General features: G+C 37.1%; 1 protein-coding gene across 22 annotated transcripts in view; it reads left to right on the forward strand.

Annotated features, from left to right (window-relative positions):
* Positions 1 to 17734, forward strand: part of mycbp2 (MYC binding protein 2) — a 98158-nt gene that overhangs the window by 56955 nt on the left and 23469 nt on the right. For 10 of the 22 annotated variants that reach the window (XM_059029314.1, XM_059029318.1, XM_059029325.1 and 7 more), the window contains 17 exons: positions 87 to 309; positions 663 to 781; positions 1054 to 1141; positions 1480 to 1529; positions 1707 to 1879; positions 2226 to 2370; positions 2634 to 2840; positions 3305 to 3360; positions 3453 to 3568; positions 3763 to 3860; positions 4504 to 4620; positions 5324 to 5464; positions 7021 to 7095; positions 10697 to 10921; positions 12131 to 12263; positions 12901 to 13026; positions 16798 to 16965. In XM_059029314.1, the coding sequence (XP_058885297.1) occupies positions 87 to 309; positions 663 to 781; positions 1054 to 1141; positions 1480 to 1529; positions 1707 to 1879; positions 2226 to 2370; positions 2634 to 2840; positions 3305 to 3360; positions 3453 to 3568; positions 3763 to 3860; positions 4504 to 4620; positions 5324 to 5464; positions 7021 to 7095; positions 10697 to 10921; positions 12131 to 12263; positions 12901 to 13026; positions 16798 to 16965 (2260 nt within the window). The remainder of the gene's footprint in view (positions 1 to 86; positions 310 to 662; positions 782 to 1053; positions 1142 to 1479; positions 1530 to 1706; positions 1880 to 2225; positions 2371 to 2633; positions 2841 to 3304; positions 3361 to 3452; positions 3569 to 3762; positions 3861 to 4503; positions 4621 to 5323; positions 5465 to 7020; positions 7096 to 10696; positions 10922 to 12130; positions 12264 to 12900; positions 13027 to 16797; positions 16966 to 17734) is intronic. The other 12 variants (XM_059029327.1, XM_059029330.1, XM_059029323.1 and 9 more) reach the window with 11 other exon arrangements.

Consider the following 17734-nt stretch of genomic DNA (forward strand, 5'->3'; position numbering starts at 1 on the left):
ACATACAAGAACACCTTCTGAAATGTTTTGTTTTCAGAAAACAATTGGATGGTTCCCACTGTTTTCGTCTTTGTGTTTCCCTTTAGGTGTCTTTTCCTGATTGTGTGCAATGGATGACCATTGAGTTTGACCCCCAGTGTGGTACAGCACAGCCTGAAGATGTGCTCCGTTTGATGATTCCAAGCAAACCCCTGCAGGTCCCTGGGTTTGGATCGAAACACTCGACACACGAGAGCTTAAACACCTGGACAGAGCTGAAGAAATTCTCTGGCTCATGTGGATGGCCCACTACAGTGTTGGTGCTGCCAGGTAGCTTAGTCTTTTTATATATATATTTTTACAAAAAAAAAAAAACTGTCCTCTACATTCACACACAATAAACCAGTCAGTACCCAAACCGGCATGCAATTAGCAATGCATCACAGTTAGATTTTTAACCAGGAGTAACATTACTCATGCTATTACTTTTCTGGATGACCAGATGATATCTGGAAATGTCAGTGTTTACCTTTTGACTCTAAAAATAGCTTTGCACAGCAGTTTGTGTTGTGTGTTTGTTATGGTGATCTGCGTTTACAGAGATTGCACAAAATATTTACTAATTGCAGAATTCATGCAGTCAGTATCTTTTTACAATGCTTGTATTGTTGGAATTATTTCAGGCAATGAAGCTCTTTTCTCCTTGGAGACTGCTTCAGACTATGTGAAAGATGAGAAGGCTAGCTTTTATGGTTTCAAGTGTGTTGCTGTGGGATATGAATTCAATCCTGGGTCAGATGAGGTAGGATAATATGCATCATCTTTGTGGCTTTACTTCATTTTAAAGAACAAAAAAAAAGAAAAGAGATTCTATATATTTCATGTGTGTATTTGTCAGGGGTTATATGTAGACACCACACTTCTGTAGGCATCTAGATTACTGATGTTTAGTTTGGCTGTGAAATATATATTTCTTATAGTGGTATTTGTCTCTTAGTTGATTTGATACAGTATTTGTGTAAACTTGCATACAAGTTGAAAACTGGGTATTAACAATTTAAAATATTTCTGCAGGGTATTATACAACTTGAGAAGGAGCTTGCATACTTGGGGAGTGTATGTGCGGCTGCTCTTATGAAAAAGGACCTTGCATTGTCAATAGGTAAGAAAGGGTATCAGTGTCCTCCATATGAATGGTTAATATTTAATATTATTAATCTTGTGCATTAATAAAGCCTGGTAGTTACAGTGCTGTTAGTAGTTTTACAAATCAAGTTTTCATTGTTCAACAAACATTTTCTTCAAGCTCATTTTAACATTATAATATTCATAATCTAAACTATACAGTAAAATCAGCCCATACAATCTGTATTATAATCCAGTGTCCTGAGGTTAATGAACTGGTACTGCTTAATCTAGTTTAATTGACAGCTTGGTCCTAACTATCATGTCATTTTTTATGTCCATGATTTTTTTATTTTTTTTTTTTTTTTGTAACAGGCAACGAACTGGAAGAAGATCTTGAAATACTTGAAGAGGCGTCTTTGCAGGTATAGTACTTGTGTAAACTTAATCAGCTCATTGTAAAGTTACAAGGCAGAGAAAACTCTTAGACACCAAATCTTAAATGTGGATTTTATGTGAATGTTATCTGTTGGGCTTCTTATAGGGGACAGTGTGTGTGCACATGTGTGAATAGTTGAAACTGATGTATCCTTTTGTATCAGGTTTGTAAGGCTCATGCAGGTATTCTTGGGAAAGGCTTGGCTCTGTCACGGTCACCTTCTATTCTTGAAGCTCTGGAAGGTAACCTTCCCCTCCACCTGCAAAGCAATGAGCATTCGTTTCTCGAGGACTTTATCACTTGTGTCCAAAACTCCAGTGGTGGGCGCCTAGCCAGGTAAGGACATCTGTTGTTTTCTGATATGCCAGCAAACATTTTTGAAATAAAATGTTAACAAATCTGCTGCAATGTTCCGTTGAGTTTTTTTTTGTTTTGTTGCATTGATCTCTATATTATGTGTTGGACAGTATCTCTGGTTTATTTGTTCAGGTTGTAATGATATATTAGTGTAAACAATGAGACAGAATTTTGAACACCAGCAGATTCTGTTTTTATCTGTACAGGTACAACTGGAAAGATCTGTCTCAAAAGGCAAACTGTTCTCTGTTAAGCGGCACAATTATCTTAAGCAGGTTTATACAGAATTTACACATTTTTGTATGTTTATATTTTACATTTTCAGGTGGTTACAACCAGATTCCTATGCAGACCCACAGAAAACCTCATTGCTTCTCAACAAGGATGACATTAAATGTGGATGGCCAACCACTGTTACAGTGCAGACCAAAGACCAATACGGAGATGTAGTGCATGTTCCAAATATGAAGGTCAGGCTTTTTACTGCAGTGTTCTTTGATGTAATGCTTATGCCCAGAACTAGCAATGAAACTGAGAGCATATGTAATTTATAAGAGATAAATAAAGTATAAGAAGTCATTTAACATCATGTGAACGTAGACCTACTTTTTCACTGTACTGATACCTGCCTGGCTAAGATATTGACTTGTGAAGAGCTCTCCTAGATTTTGATGGAATGGAAATGGTTCTCCAGGCTGCGCGGATGCTGACTTTTGCTGCCCTTGTTGTTCAGGTGGAGGTGAAGGCCGTCCCTGTATCCCAGAAAAAGTCTCTTCAGCAGGGGAGCATTCGGAAGCTCCAGCGGATTCCGGGGAGCCCTGCCTCAGCAGCGTCTGGGGCTGACATGACCTTCGGGGGGCTCCCTGCACCCAAACTGGAGGCCACCTATGAGCCAATGATTGTCAAAGAGGCCCGCTACATTGCCATAACTATGATGAAGGTGGTTATTTGGTTTTGTTTTTTGTTTTTTTATTTGTTTTTAAAAACCAATGATCTGTATATTTTACAGATTAACATAATTTACAGAAATGCCAAGAATTTGTGGCATTCATTCCAAGCAACAGTATGATTGAATAACCAATACTATAGCCTTAAAATTGTTCGACATATGTATCGCAGATAAAAATGTCACATTTTGACAATGCATTTTTTTAAACCAATTTGTTTTGTCTATTTTTGTTTTATGAGAGCATTAAAATGTTATTTAATCCGATAATGTATACCATTTTAAGAATGTAGGGAGCCAGTCTCTGTTTTCCTTGCTCCCCAACCCAAACATTATCAGTACAAATCTAGAGTTCATAACACAGTTCAAGATTGATAAATTACATGTAATGTAACTTTACCGGTATCTACTGAAGTGAACTGCGTGTTATTATTATTATTTTTTTTTCATTTCGTTAGGCTTATGAAAACTATTCCTTTGAAGAGCTTCGATTTGCTTCTCCAACACCCAAGAGGTATTCAACGTTTTTTTTTTTTTTTATGATCTATTTTGATTTTGTTTGTGTCAGTGTTCTTTCGTCCTCATATCATTCCATTTCTTTTCCAGGCCAAGTGAGAACATGTTGATCAGAGCCAACACTGACGGCACCTACGGGGCAAACTGGACTCCTGGAGCTGTGGGCCTTTACACCATCCATGTCACAATAGATGGTATAGAAATAGGTAACCGTGAACTGCAAATAAATAGCAGGTTTTTGTTGAAAGAACCCAAATACAAGATTAGCTATCTACTTACTTTACCATATATAAATATTGTTCATGCTTTCAGGAGGATCTGTGAATAGAATAGTATTCCAAATAAGCAACCCTAAAATATGTGTTGTTTTTTTCATTTGCTTGGTGTTGCTGTTCCACAGATGCTGGGTTAGAAGTGGAAGTCAAGGATCCACCAAAGGGGATGATACCTCCTGGAGCTCAGATAGTCAAACCTAAAGCAGAGCCTCAGCCAAGCAAGGTAAGGACTGGAGGAAACAATCCAGTCCCACTGCCACAGCCAAGCCCAAAGCCAATACACGTGTGCAACAGATGCGCGTGTTATTCTCAGAAAATGTATCAGCCGAAGTTATTTTTTTCCACCTGATTCCATTCAATTACCGGAGTTGATGCTCTGTTTGCTTTGTTGCATTGGTACATCCCACTTTAGTATCAAGATAGATAATCAAACACACTAACTTTCTTCTGGTCAAGGGTCCACACTTTGTCACATGCCTGATCAGCATCTCACAACACTTGTAACAGGTTTGTAGGTGGAGGAGTTGCGCAGGTTTGCATTGGAATAGTCTTCATCATCATTGGAGGTAGTGGTTTTGAAATCCGTAACCAGGCGAGTGAAGTGGTGAAACGAGCAACAATCCTGTAACTCCTAATGAGCCCTTTCTCTGTTATTGATGACTTCTGAGGTAGCAAACCATTATGGCAGCTCAGTGCTGATTGGTCTCTGAAAATAATCCACCTCGGTTTGTTCTTTATAAAGGGGAAAGGGTTCTAAATTCTGCTTCCTTTAATTCATGCTTTTTTTGCATCTGCTTTCTTCATTTCTTAAGAGCTTTTTTTGTGCTCGGTTCCTCTGCCTCACTGTTTCCCTTTGCTTCTCTCAGGTTCGCAAATTTGTGGCCAAGGACAGCGCAGGGCTTCGTGTCCGTAGCCACCCCTCTCTACAGAGTGAACAGATAGGCATAGTCAAGGTCAATGGAACCATCACTTTCATTGATGAGGTAATACTTGTTCAGATGAGGGTCTTTGTTATTGATGGGGATTTTGATTTTGATTTTCAATTAAGCTATTAGCAAATAACATTCTGTACAGTCTTTTTAAACATAGCCAGCCACACATCAAGCTTTGGAATAATTTCTACCACTAATTTATTTTGTTTATGCAGTTTTTTTATTTCCTTTTTCATTTGTTTGGCTTCATATACATGCAAGAAACTTTGAGGCTGCAGTCTGGAAATATGTGAAATTGATTGAATCTATAGTGTAGGTTCCACTGCATGTCGCTCACTTGTTTCATTAGGACAAGTACCACTTCAGTTTGCTATTGTTTGATTCACTCTTTATGCAATGCACACGCAACGCTGAACGCATAAACTTAGGCACAGAAAGAAACAGCAGTGACAAACGAGAGGCATCAGTAGTATACAGTACGTGCGTCTTCTAAGGTTCTAAAGGCTCAGAAAAAAATAGATACTCGTAAAGCCCGTCTCGTTATTTCTGAAAATATAAACTCTTTTCCCCTGCTTAAGAATTCTTTATTCTTTTCCTCTCAGATTCTAAATTTCTCAAAGTGTCTGCTCCCCTTCCCACAGCTCACTTCTCTGTGCCCACAGTTCTATGGGCAGCTTGCAGTCTTTGAGTCCTTGCTAGGCGTTTTAGCAGTTACAGGAGGGCATGGCTCGTTTTTGTTGCTTGTTTCCCATAGATCCACAATGATGATGGTGTATGGCTGAGACTGAATGATGAGACTGTAAAGAAGTATGTTCCCAACATGAATGGGTACACTGAAGCCTGGTGCCTCTCTTTTAACCAACATCTGGGCAGGAGCCTTCTGGTCCCTGTTGACGTAAGTAAAGGCCACCCTCTTTAGAAAAGCCAGGGCCCCTATGCTGGTCATTTGCGAAACAATCAACTTCAGATAAATGATACGCCGAGTCACTCACGATGCGATAGAAATCAAAATTAAAGCTACACTCATTTTAATACTGTAGATTTTGAAGGATCCCCAAAAGATCAAATTTGCTGTTTTCTGTCTACTTTGTAGGAGTATCAGAATGACACCAGTTTCAATATCTTACTCTTACATGTTTTCTCCCCCTAATCAGCGTGAATTGAGTAACCGTTTCCACTTTTTTTCCGGTGTTTTCTGGTGTTTATTGGCTCTACACTGATTTCATTTTTCTTGTATCGGGTGGGGGATAACGTTTTTTATCGGTTAAAACCGAAAATCAGAAGCCCTAATTTTATAATGTACTTGTATTCTAATTGATGAAAAAGTAAAACTGTCCAAAATTAGGGTCGTACCGAGTTAATACTGCACCCTATTCATTCTTTCGGTTTATTGTTTTTCTCAATTAACGAAAAATAAAATGACAGCATAAGGGCTATAATGTTGTGTGAGAGCAAGTGCATGCTACTAAACATTCGTTTTTTCGGGGGGAAAAAAAAACCTGCAAATTTTAAAATCTTTGTGCACGCTAATTGCCTCCCAACAGAGGCTGATGAACAGTTGGCTATTAAAAGATGTTCAAGTGACTTTCCAACTAAAGGAAATGACAAAAGAGAGGTACTAGATTAGAACATTCAGTGTGGGGCAGTGACCGTGCTTAACTGCGCTTACCTTGGTTTCCATTGCTTTTCACAATTGCTTCACAATTTAAGGCACGTGTATCGGAGCTTCTTTTTGAGTAATATGTTTTGTTTCATAGCACAGGAAGACTGCATTATTTTAAAAGATCCGCACTCCTGATTCATTTAACAGACTGCACTCCGGTTGATGCAATTTCACCCAACTTGGTTGTTTGTTCTTTTCTGCCATGAAACAAATTGCACTGTTTACCACTGCTTTATTGGGGAATTCTGACTTTGAAGCAAATATTTCCCAGGTTGCACTGGGCTGCAGTAGCGGCAATCTGGCAATCCATATAAGGTACTAATGTAAACAGCATGACACACTACATCTTTTTTGGACATTTTTTATTTATTTTCTTTAACCTGTATATATGTATCTTTTGCAGCTTGTGTTATTTTTCATATCCTTGGTAAATGATGGTGTAATCAGTGAATGACCTTCAGCTTCTCAATAAATACATCCTGCATATTTGTGGTGGGCTGTGATGGGAGCTTTAGTTTTGAAATCATCATAATTACAAATAGTGCACAAGTATGAATACCTGTGTTGGAATCTGTGTCCAGCACTTACCTACTGCATTCTTCTAGTATAGTTACAGCTGGGCAATAACATAGAATGCTTCTTAAAAACCACTTCGTGTTCACTTCTGTATCTTATTATGACTGATTTCAAACCAAGTTCCAATCACTGTGGCTTTAAGAAAAAAAGCACACTTACAGTCCCATTAATGCCTTAATTGTGCTTGACTTTTCTTAAACTTTGTTGCTTAGTATGTCTTTAATGCTAGCCATGGAGTCAGGGATATCGACTTTTTATCTGGGAGTTCCAAATCTTTGTGTCCCCAGGTGAGTTCAATGCTAGGGGCATTCATGGCTTTGCAGTGCTTTCTTTTCCTTTTACCATGATTTATGTGTTTTATATATTTCTAAATAGCTGTAAGTTACAGTCCTTGCTTGTATATAAAAGACAAACATACTGAAGGGGACCTTGGACTTGTTTTAATCAGTGTCTTCTGCATGCATGGTCTGTTTTCTTCTCAACAATAGGTGCATACAGCTAACAGTTGTATCATACAATTAAAAAGCAAAAACAAACGACAGTACATTTTGCAGTATTTGCCTTTGGCTCATCCAGAAATAGCAGTAAAAATATCACAACTTCTTACAAAGACAGTATTGTGATGCTTATAGGAGCCCATAGGTGACACTACCACTGTAACCAGTAGCAGTCCAATTCTGCGTTTACGATTGAAGCATACAAATAATAGTTTAAGTATGTATTACATTGTTAAGCTTATTGCATGATTACTTGGGGGGGTGAACGCATGAAGAACAACCTGAAAATCAAAAGATAAATGTTAAGCTAATACCTGACCTACAGTGACCCAGTGGGTGGCAGGTCTTCACCACCAGACAGTTGCATGTCTTCCTTTCAGGCACTCCAGATACAGCTGTGGTCAGTATTTCATGAAAACCATTTTGTTTCCACTGTTATGTTGAATTCGTTGTGCTGTGGAGTGACTTCACAAGATGCAACTGTATTTGTCTGTTTTGTACCTTGTAGGCAATGTAATATGTGTTTCACATGCAAGGTGTTTATTTCCATAATAATTCTTTAGAAATGAATAATGTTGTATTGAATAGTGCAGTATTACACTTAGTAGTTTATAGTGATCCTTATATGTAAACCTCACTCATCTAGTAATCTAATCTTAGCTGAACTGTATACAAAAGTATACCAGCACTTTTATACTTGTGTTCATCTAATTGTGTCAGAATAATTTTTTAAAAATCTGTTAAAATATTTTGAAAGTAAATCTAAAATTCTACTTATCTGTGTTGGCTAAGGAATATTTTTTAAAGTTAAAATCAGTTTTTCTCCAGTAGACAAACAGTGTCAGTATAAGAACCAAAAATACAAATATAAACATTTCCTTGTATAACAAGGGTGTCAAACTCATTTCGTGTGGCGGGCCTGATCCGATACCCTGGTGCTTGGCATGGGCCGAGTGACAGTTACAAAAATACAAAGATGAACCCAAAACCTCAAAATTATTGTATTTAACAAAAATGATCATACATATTTACATTCCCCTAAATAACACATATTGATTATTTTACTCACCGTCACCTGTGAGTTCCTTCGCATGAGCAACACACATTGTCATGTCGCTGTGATTGATGTCAGTCGCCTACCACGTGGGTGAGACGGTGGTGCGTGAGCTGATTCGACACCAGTGATACCAGAAAATGTTTTTTAGTTCTGATTTGTAAGTTCTTTAGTGACAAGTGTCATCATGTCTTTATCCGTGAAGAGAAAGGTGGAACAAGAGTGCTGTGTGTTTCAAGAGAAATGGAGAATTTCGTATTTCTCTGTGGACATGAATGGAAAGGCAATGTGCTTAATTTGTAATCAACATGTGTCTGTTGTGAAATAATACAACATTAAAAGACGCTATGAAGCAAACCATGGCAAGAAATATACACAAAAGTTACGTGAAGATAAATACTCTGAATTGGCACAGTCATTGAAAAAACAGCAATCAATGTTTACTAATGTTTGTAGCATAAATCATGCTGCTGTTAAGGAAAGCTGTGTGATTGCTCAGAAAATAGGTTTCTTCAAAATTTTCTGATAGAGAGTTTTTGAAGAAGTGCTGCTGAAAGCTGCTGAAATAGTGTGTCCTGAGAAGCGGCAAACTATCTCTGTCATGAATATCAACAAATCAAAATGTAATTCTCAATTTAACTCAATACTCAAGATATCCTCAGCCTAGTCATTTGCTCCAGGTGTTAATGCACTGGTTTAAGCAAAGGTCCCAGGTATCAGGAAGCAGCAGTAGCAGTCACTGATATTCTTTGTCTTTATCTTTTGGTGAATGAATTGATCCATATCTGTTTATATTTTGCAATTTTTCTAGTGCATGGAATTTTTAAGATTTAGATATTTGTTTGGATGTTTGTTTTCAAAACGTTATCAAAGCCATTATATCTAGCACTGTATTAAAGTTGAAAAATATCCCAGAAGAAAGGCCTTGCTTTATCCTTGTGAACTACAAAACAAAGAAATCAATACAATAGTTTAAATCTTGTGTGTATTTCAAGTAAAAATAAAGTAGACAATGCATGTTTTTTCAATAATCCCTGCCACTGTTGTGTCTTTGCAATAAACAAAGTGGCTACAGACACATTTCCTTAAAGTAATAACATTAGTTTTTAACTTGAATAAACACTTCAAATAGAATAAACATGAAAAAAGGGGCGTTGTACAATGAAAAACTTAACCAAAACTGGGATTGTATCATGAAAGAAAATTAAAATGTTGATTACTATACGAGTCATTTATTTTGCAAGTATGACCTGTATCATAATATTGCAGACAGAAACTGACCTGTAGTGGTAATAGAGCCCCCGGGGCCCCGTAGTGGTAATAGAGCCCCCGGGGCCTCGTAGCCCTGTACTTTTCATAGAGTCTCTGGACCTTCATTACTGACTATTGTGCTGCATGTTAAATAAAGCTTTCAAAGCCTTGCAATTTATAGTATACACCCTCAGACTGAGTTTGGGCGATAGAAATATATTTTTTGCATCTTTTTTTCATAAAAAAAATATTTTTTCATAAAATGTATAAACATTTTATTTATGATGGAAAACAGTAATGTGGATTTTTAAAGGATCTCTATTGTATTATAAATTAAACCAGACTGGTATGGATTATTTTTTCAAAGATAAAGATGACAATATGTTGCCTTAGATTAAATTATAATTTCTTATTAAATACTTAATGGAAAAAATTACTTACCAAGGCATTGAAAATTATCCATATCCAATTTCAGGCAGGAACACACCCTCAAAATGATGTACCGGTATGATGATGGGGTGGGATAAGGGGTGGGACTTACAGCTGGAGAGGCGGGGCCAGCACCCCCAGGGATAATCTGAGAGAGCATTTTAGAATGCTTCCAGCAAGGGAAAGCGAGCAGTGGCTCCAGCAGAATAAATCCAGAATAAAGCCCCCGCGACAATATATGTAAAATCTCACACAGAAAAAATAATTTCTGACAGGCAATTTTTTTTTTTTGCCTTTCAAATATTCCGTGGGCCGGATCAGGCCCGTGGGCCGTATGTTTGACTCCCCTGTTATATAACAAAGAATAGTCCATATGTTGGATTTGAACTAGCAGTAATGTTAAAAAATGTGATATTGGGATTTTAGTTTGGACTTAGCACTGGCTGAATAGGGCATTAGAGTAGGTTCAGTCAGAGAGCCTGTTGGAGAACAAGAAACTAATGCTATCAAAAGGATCCATCAGGGCCAGTTCATTTATAGCATATGTAGCAAATATTTCACTCCACATATTACAGTAGCCATATGCAAACTGAGCTTCATTTTAAAAACAATGATGTGATAAGGTAAAGACTGACTCAATTCTCTTGGCTTTTCTAGGAGTCCAGAATGCATTCTGATGATTATTTTAAGGAGGTCAATGCTCGGCGCTCCCATGAAGTGTCCGTGAGAGAGCAGGACAGGCTGTGCCTGCATGGCGGACCAGGCGTTTATAAGGTAGTGAAGACTGGACCCTCGGGTCACAACATCAGAAGCTGCCCTAACCTTAGAGGTATCCCAATTGGAATGTTAGTTCTGGGAAACAAAGTCAAGGCGGTAGGCGAGGTATGGATCCAAGTGTGTTCTTGTGGCTACCAATCATCACTTCATAGTTGCCAGGTTTTTGCACTTTTGCAAAAGCAGCAATCACAGTAACACTCTGATTTTGTGCAAGGGTTAATGTGGACTCTGCTGGTATGCATGTTCTGTCATTCTTCTGAGTGTGGGTTTTTATCAATAACTTGCTTTTTTCCCTGCAACTTTCTGAGCAACAGTCTCCTATATGTAACCTATAATGGCTGCAACATTTCCTTTTCTGTTACTATATAATTTGATAAACATAGAGGTTTAAATTGATGGTCCTAATAGTCTTGCTTTTAGAGTGTCAGTCTTTTCTTTGTTCAAGGAGTCAAAACTATGATGTTCTAATGGGGGAAAACATCGTTCTTTAGTTACTGTGGGGTGCGTTGATGCCATTAAGAATAACATGAATAACATTGGGCCTGCAGAGTCAGTATCTGAAATGCAGGGTGAAATATCTGTCCAAAAACTTGCTTAAGGTCTGAGAAACCATAAATATACTAATAGCAATGGAAATGCTCCAGCATTTTTTCAACCATTCATGTCTACTGTTTTTTCTTTCCTTTTTTTTCTTAACAGATTTGAATGCTGCCTCTGGTTCCTCTCCAGAGGCGCTGCATACTGCTAAGACTTTAATTTGAGATGTGGTGTGTCATGCTGTTTCTTGAATGGCCTTTAAGGCTCCTTGTGTGTTTTGCAGTGTGTCAGTTCTTTTACAGACTAACCCTTAACAATTTTTCCTTTCAACTACAGATTGCAAATAATAAATGTCTAAAATAAGTATCAGTAATATTTCAAATGTTTGAATGCTTATGCTATTGTAATGGGCAATTTAGCAAAGCAAATAATTGCCCTTTTATGTTTTGCATTTGTTTTAATGGAGCCTCTTTCTACAGGAGGAGAGGGTTTATAATATCCCTTTCAGATCAATAACAATAATTGTATTGCAACAGCAAAAGAATAGGGCCTGTTTTATAGCAGTAGGCCCAATGATTGTAATAATTTTAGTTATCAGCATTATTGTATGACTACAACTTAATACTGTACTACAAATATATATTATACAACAATAGATTGCATTGTATATTATTTACATTTTTTTAAAAGTTTAACTCAGCTTGCTCCAATTGACTGATGTTAAAAAAATACAAGAAAATGTGTGGCATGAGATAAAAAGCATTGTTTGTGTACCAGGTGACAAACTCAGAAGGCACTTGGGTGCAGTTGGATAAGAACAGTATAGTGGAGTTTTGTGAAAGTGATGAAGGAGAGGCCTGGTCTCTTGCGAGAGATCGGGGAGGCAATCAGTACCTTCGACATGAAGAGGGTAAGACCACCTGTTAAATATGCATAGCTGTCGTGTTCCTGATATCATTTAAAGGCCGTATGTGATACTGTAGCTCATTATACATGTAGAGAGGATGTAAAACTGCCTAGGGGCGTTTACTTCGAGCAGTCAGTTGAACTAGCTGGTGCACATTCTCTACAGGATTATACCAGCAAGCAAGCTACCTGCTTATTAGGCAACATCCTATATCGTTATATGATATTTAATTTATACCAACTGTTATGATAAAGTTTGCCTTTTTACTAAGAAAAAAAACATTGTGTCAAAACTGTCTTATGCTGTAACTTAGTTGTAAAAATAATGTGTGCAATTTGCACAATTTGTTATCAAAATAATAATGTTATAAAACTGGTAACAAGCAGCTCAGAATATAGGTGTTTGTTACTAGTTTAGTAACATTTAATAGTTACATTTGACTGTCAGAAAATGACTTCAAATTGCACTTTGGTTTAAAAAAAACAACAGAAAGAAGATTGTTCTGTACATCACATTGAGATCATCGGGAGCTGGGTCCCTTCAAGGTCTACAATGTGGAGAGTTTTACAGCACACATTTCCTCCCTGTAGTGGTTATGCTGAAGGCATGTTTGAACTAATCCAGCTGTCTTTTATAACAGAGCAAGTAATATTGGATCAAGGAGCACAAACACCACCTCCAAGTCCTTTCTCTATTCAAGCTTTCAATAGGGATGCTGCTGCCAACGGTGCCCAAGGATATGACTATGGGATTTCAAATAATAAAGGTGAGTACAAATCTGAAGCTATTTGAGTGAAAGGAAAGAATAAACTGAAAACCCCAACACTATTTCTGTACATGCAGTTTGCTTAGAAGCCTACATTTGACAGATCAAATCCATTTCTCACATTCAAAGTGCAGTATTTGTGAGATCTGGGAAAACTATATTTAAAACAAAATACACTGAGTTTAACCTCTCCATAACAGTTACAATTTGAATGACGGACTTGACTGATTTGAATCGGAGGAAATTATATTGTTCATCTGATATCTATATCTCATATTGAACGAGCAAACGGATGTACATCATTAGGCAAATCGGAATGAGATGATTAGATGTATCATTTACCAGAAATTGTTAGTGCTGGGAACATTCTAGTTTAACCCCGGCAGTGCTTTCATTCTAAGCACTCAAGGGCTACCCCAAAGACAAAATCATATCTTATAACTAGGGCTTCTGATTTTTGGTTTTAACCGATAAAACCCGATAAAACACCCCGGATACAAAAAATAAATAAATCGGTGGATAGCCAATAAGTACCAGAAAACTGTGGAAATGGTTAATCTATTCACGTTGACGTTTCCCATTAAAAAAAATATAACCTACTACAAAAATAATAATAAATACATTTCCCAGTGCTGCTTCCTGACTTGTATCTATCGTTGATTCGTTCTGAATACTTTAAACCCGCTCCAACTACTGAGTGACAGCACATTCTTACATTTCTATTGGAGACTCCGCTTGCGAGATTTAAAACAAGATTACAATCAGGATGGAGGCTTGTTAGCGGGATTTAAAGCTGTATTACAGTTAAGATACAGAGGATTTAAAACAGAATTGTGGCAAAATGTACAAAAATGCCTACACACAAAAACCCCAGAAGAATGTGGCCATGACCATTGGGTTAAAACGAAAGCCCCGAAAAAAACGATTTACTCAAATAGCTAAAAATAAGCCCTGTAAAATACAATTAATAAAACCTGAAAAACAGAAGCCCTACTTATAACATTTCCATTGTCTATTATTTGAATTCCTCGTGGCCCCATTAAAAAAATATTGAGACACTCATGAGAACCAGGAATATTTAGCAGCATAAATAAAAAGAAATATGCTGTTCATAAAATGAACAGCATATTAGACATTTTTTTATTGATTTCTCTTACCATTGTTTTGTTTGTTTAGTTTTGCCTGTGTGCTGTGATTTTTTCTGTACTCGCAGATCTGTGCTGTTTCTTTTTAATGCTGTCTTTTGCCTAACTTAGTTATTCTATGTTTTTGCATACTGGGCTTTTTTGTGACCTTTTTACTGCTGAAACAAATCCTCTTGTTAAGATTGTCTGACTTGTTTAAAAAAATTTACAATAAAAAACAAAACGAATCACTACATATAGAAAAGTAGATTTTGCAAATGCTGCAAAGACTAGTGAACAAACAAATGAGACAGTTGTTTCATTTTGGTATTGTAAGTGTAGGAACTTCGGACCCCCTCCGTCGTGTTTTTTTGGTTTTTTGTCATGCCTGCTGTATCATTTGGTCTACTAAGGTACAAATAGGTTGTTTGTGTTTCTCTTACTGTCTTGTATCTTTAGTTTGTGCAAGGTTAAAACAGTAACACGGTGCAGATTGATGTCCAGTTCTCTAAAATGATGTCCAGTTCTCTAGAATGCTCCTTTAAATGACTACCATAAGGTAGTCACATTTCAAGTGGTCACATTTGAGTTTTTTAGTGCAAAGAAATGAACAAAGAGAAGTGTGTACTTTTTACTTGACTGCTGCATAATGTCAGACAGAGTACAACCAAAGAACTGTAAATCTCTAGAAATAAATGCAACAATTGTTTGAGACTTCAGCAGATATTTCAGCATCCATTTAATACTTCCTTTTGTTACTAGTGGGTGCTAATGTTTGGCAGGACAATGTATTAATTTAATAATAGACTTATATTTTGGTTAATGTTTCAATACTATGGATGGCAATAGTTTTACAGTAGCTTGCCATTATTTTTTAATAATGTACTTTACCTTTATATTTAAAAAGGAAAGAAACAGCACTAGTTTGATATTAAATATACCCACATGAGGCATTAAATAAATATAATCAAGGTGCCTGTTGAGCATATTAAATTAATTTAGTGAAACTTGCAGGAGTATAGATTTTTCCCATATGGTACTGATACCAGTATGCTATGGCTATAACCTGGAAACGTCACCAAATTGAAAGGATCAATTTCGCATGGACAGTTGACAGGAGATGTGCAGTTAAAGGCAAAATCTTTAAACTAGTTTTGATTAAACTGTGCTTTGGCATGTGTTGTATGTAGTTTATATTCTTGGCAGTGGGTATGTATTATTATTATTATTATTATTATTATTATTATTATTATTATTATTTATTTCTTAGCAGATGCCCTTATCCAGGGCGACTTACAGTTGTAAACCAAATACATTTCAAGAATCACAGTACAAGTATTAATACAATTAAGAGCAAGATAAAATACAATGACTTCAGCTCTAGTAAGTACAAGTATATTACAAAATACGAGTCAATATCAGAGCAGATAACAGCGTCGGTGATAGTTACATCAGGATATCAGGATATAGTTACAACACATATGTATGATTTCGACTTTTCAACATACTTAAATGCAAATGTATTACCATTTTTTTTTTGTTTAGTAGGGACCAAGAATTGGATGCATTAAGCAGAAAAATGACACAATTATGTAAACTCAGTGGTAGACGATAAAACCATGTCCTATCGAAGATAAAATAGTACTAGTAGCTTTTTTATTATACAGCAATATCTGCTTTATAAAAGCTCAAGTAATAAAGCCTGTTGCCCTATCCTGTTAAGTATGAGAATAGATGTATTTTATAAAACCTTTAACAGATTTGTATTCGTTCAGCCATTTTTATGATGATTTTTAAAAATAAAATAAATAAAATGCCAAGGCAATTAAATGTTATTGCAGATGATACTACAGCCAAAATGAATAGGCTCCTAATAACTCTAGGCAACAACATCTGTTCAGTGTTGTAAACCCACGAAAACCCTCTCGGTTCTAGTTTTGCATGTGTTTACTTTTGAATTGTGCATGAAGTGTGTGTCGTTATCACTCTCTCTGCATGGGCAAAAAAAACTCCCTTTGAGGAACCTTCCTTCCATCCCATCTTAGGGGTCACTTTAACCAGGCACCAAACTAGACTTTAGAGCTGACTGCTGCCCTCTACTCTGTACTGAGACTTGCCTCTATGTGGTTTAGCTAGCTGGCTTATTTTACCCCTTTACCTGTTACTGACCTCCCTATTTTCACCAAGTAGCATCCAATAAAACTACTCTTAGGAACTTATCAGCCTAACCAAATAGCCTATTACTCAGAACAGTGAAGCAACAGTGAAATGGTTCACATTTGTAATAATTCCTCTATGGTCTTGGTAATTGGTGCCTCGCCTTTTGTCAATAGCCTATTTAAATGTACACGGATGCCTTTTGACAGTGCTTTCTAAAGGGCAAAGGGTTAAACCGCAGATGAGCAATCCACTTGTGACCAGCACACCCCTGCTACTACTGCATAGTCCTGAGTTTTTTATGCAAGAAGGCAATGGATTGTGTATATATACTGTTTAACTGGGGGAGAAAAAAAAACATAGTCATTGCCATATTTAGCTAGTGACGACTATTTTTCCCCCACTCCCAAACAGCCCCTGCATTTTTAAGCGATATTGTGATGACAGTGGTTAGTAAAAGCTCTAGTTTTCCGTGTCTTCCACATTGCAGGTGACCAGTTGAGTGCCATACTGAATTCTGTTCAGTCTCGGCCTTTCCTCCCAGCTCCCTCCGTATTTGAGCAAGCTGCCAAACCTCCCTCTTCCCTTGTCCACAGCCCATTTGTGTTTGGACAGTCCCTTTCCTTCCAGCAGCCTCAGCCTCAACCACAGCTTCCGAGTAAGTCTGTCTGTCTGTGCCACCTGCACACGCTGTTTTTCTTTTTGGGATTGTGTGTGTGTGTGTGTGAGTGCGTGGGACCTTTACCATGGCTTTCGTAGTACCCTTTAGTTGCCTGACATACGTTCTGCACCATTCCTTGTCATTTCCACTTTATTTGACATGAGCTTTGAAGCAACTGAAAAATACTGCCTCTGACCTCCCTGGATGATTAACCCATTGGTCCTTGTTGTCCAGACTCAATATGCTTGATCCTTTTCTGAAAATGAACTGATGCAGGAATGCCTTTTTTTATTATTGTTTTTGTGGTTTTCAGTTGAACAGATTATTGATGAGAGTTAGGAGATTGTGATTCTTCTTCCACAAATGTCCACTGGGCCTAAAAGAGCAACTACTTAAATATATTTTTGTTTGGAACTTGTATTGCTTAGTTTTCAGATTCCCCCGTTGCACTGTGGAATAAAGATACATAAAGACCATGTAAATTCAGCTAGGGCTGCACTTCTAAGTATTGGAACAGTGGACAAGCACAGTTAAATATTTTGGAAGTTGTGCTAAACCAGATTGTAGGGGAGTACAGTTTTGCCTTATTGTGTTATGTCTTTTTAAAAGCCTTGGTTATTACAGCTTTAAGGTTCTACATTACAAAGATGTGACCTCTTTGTAGTATAACAATGTTCTCATTGTTTTGCTGCTCTTTCCTTTTTTCCAAGTGAAACCCATTTATCATGTCACAACCCCAGAAGTCCTTTTTTGTATTCCCTGATTG

This window comes from Acipenser ruthenus, chromosome 8 (assembly GCF_902713425.1).
Source record: "Acipenser ruthenus chromosome 8, fAciRut3.2 maternal haplotype, whole genome shotgun sequence".
NCBI lineage: Eukaryota > Metazoa > Chordata > Actinopteri > Acipenseriformes > Acipenseridae > Acipenser > Acipenser ruthenus.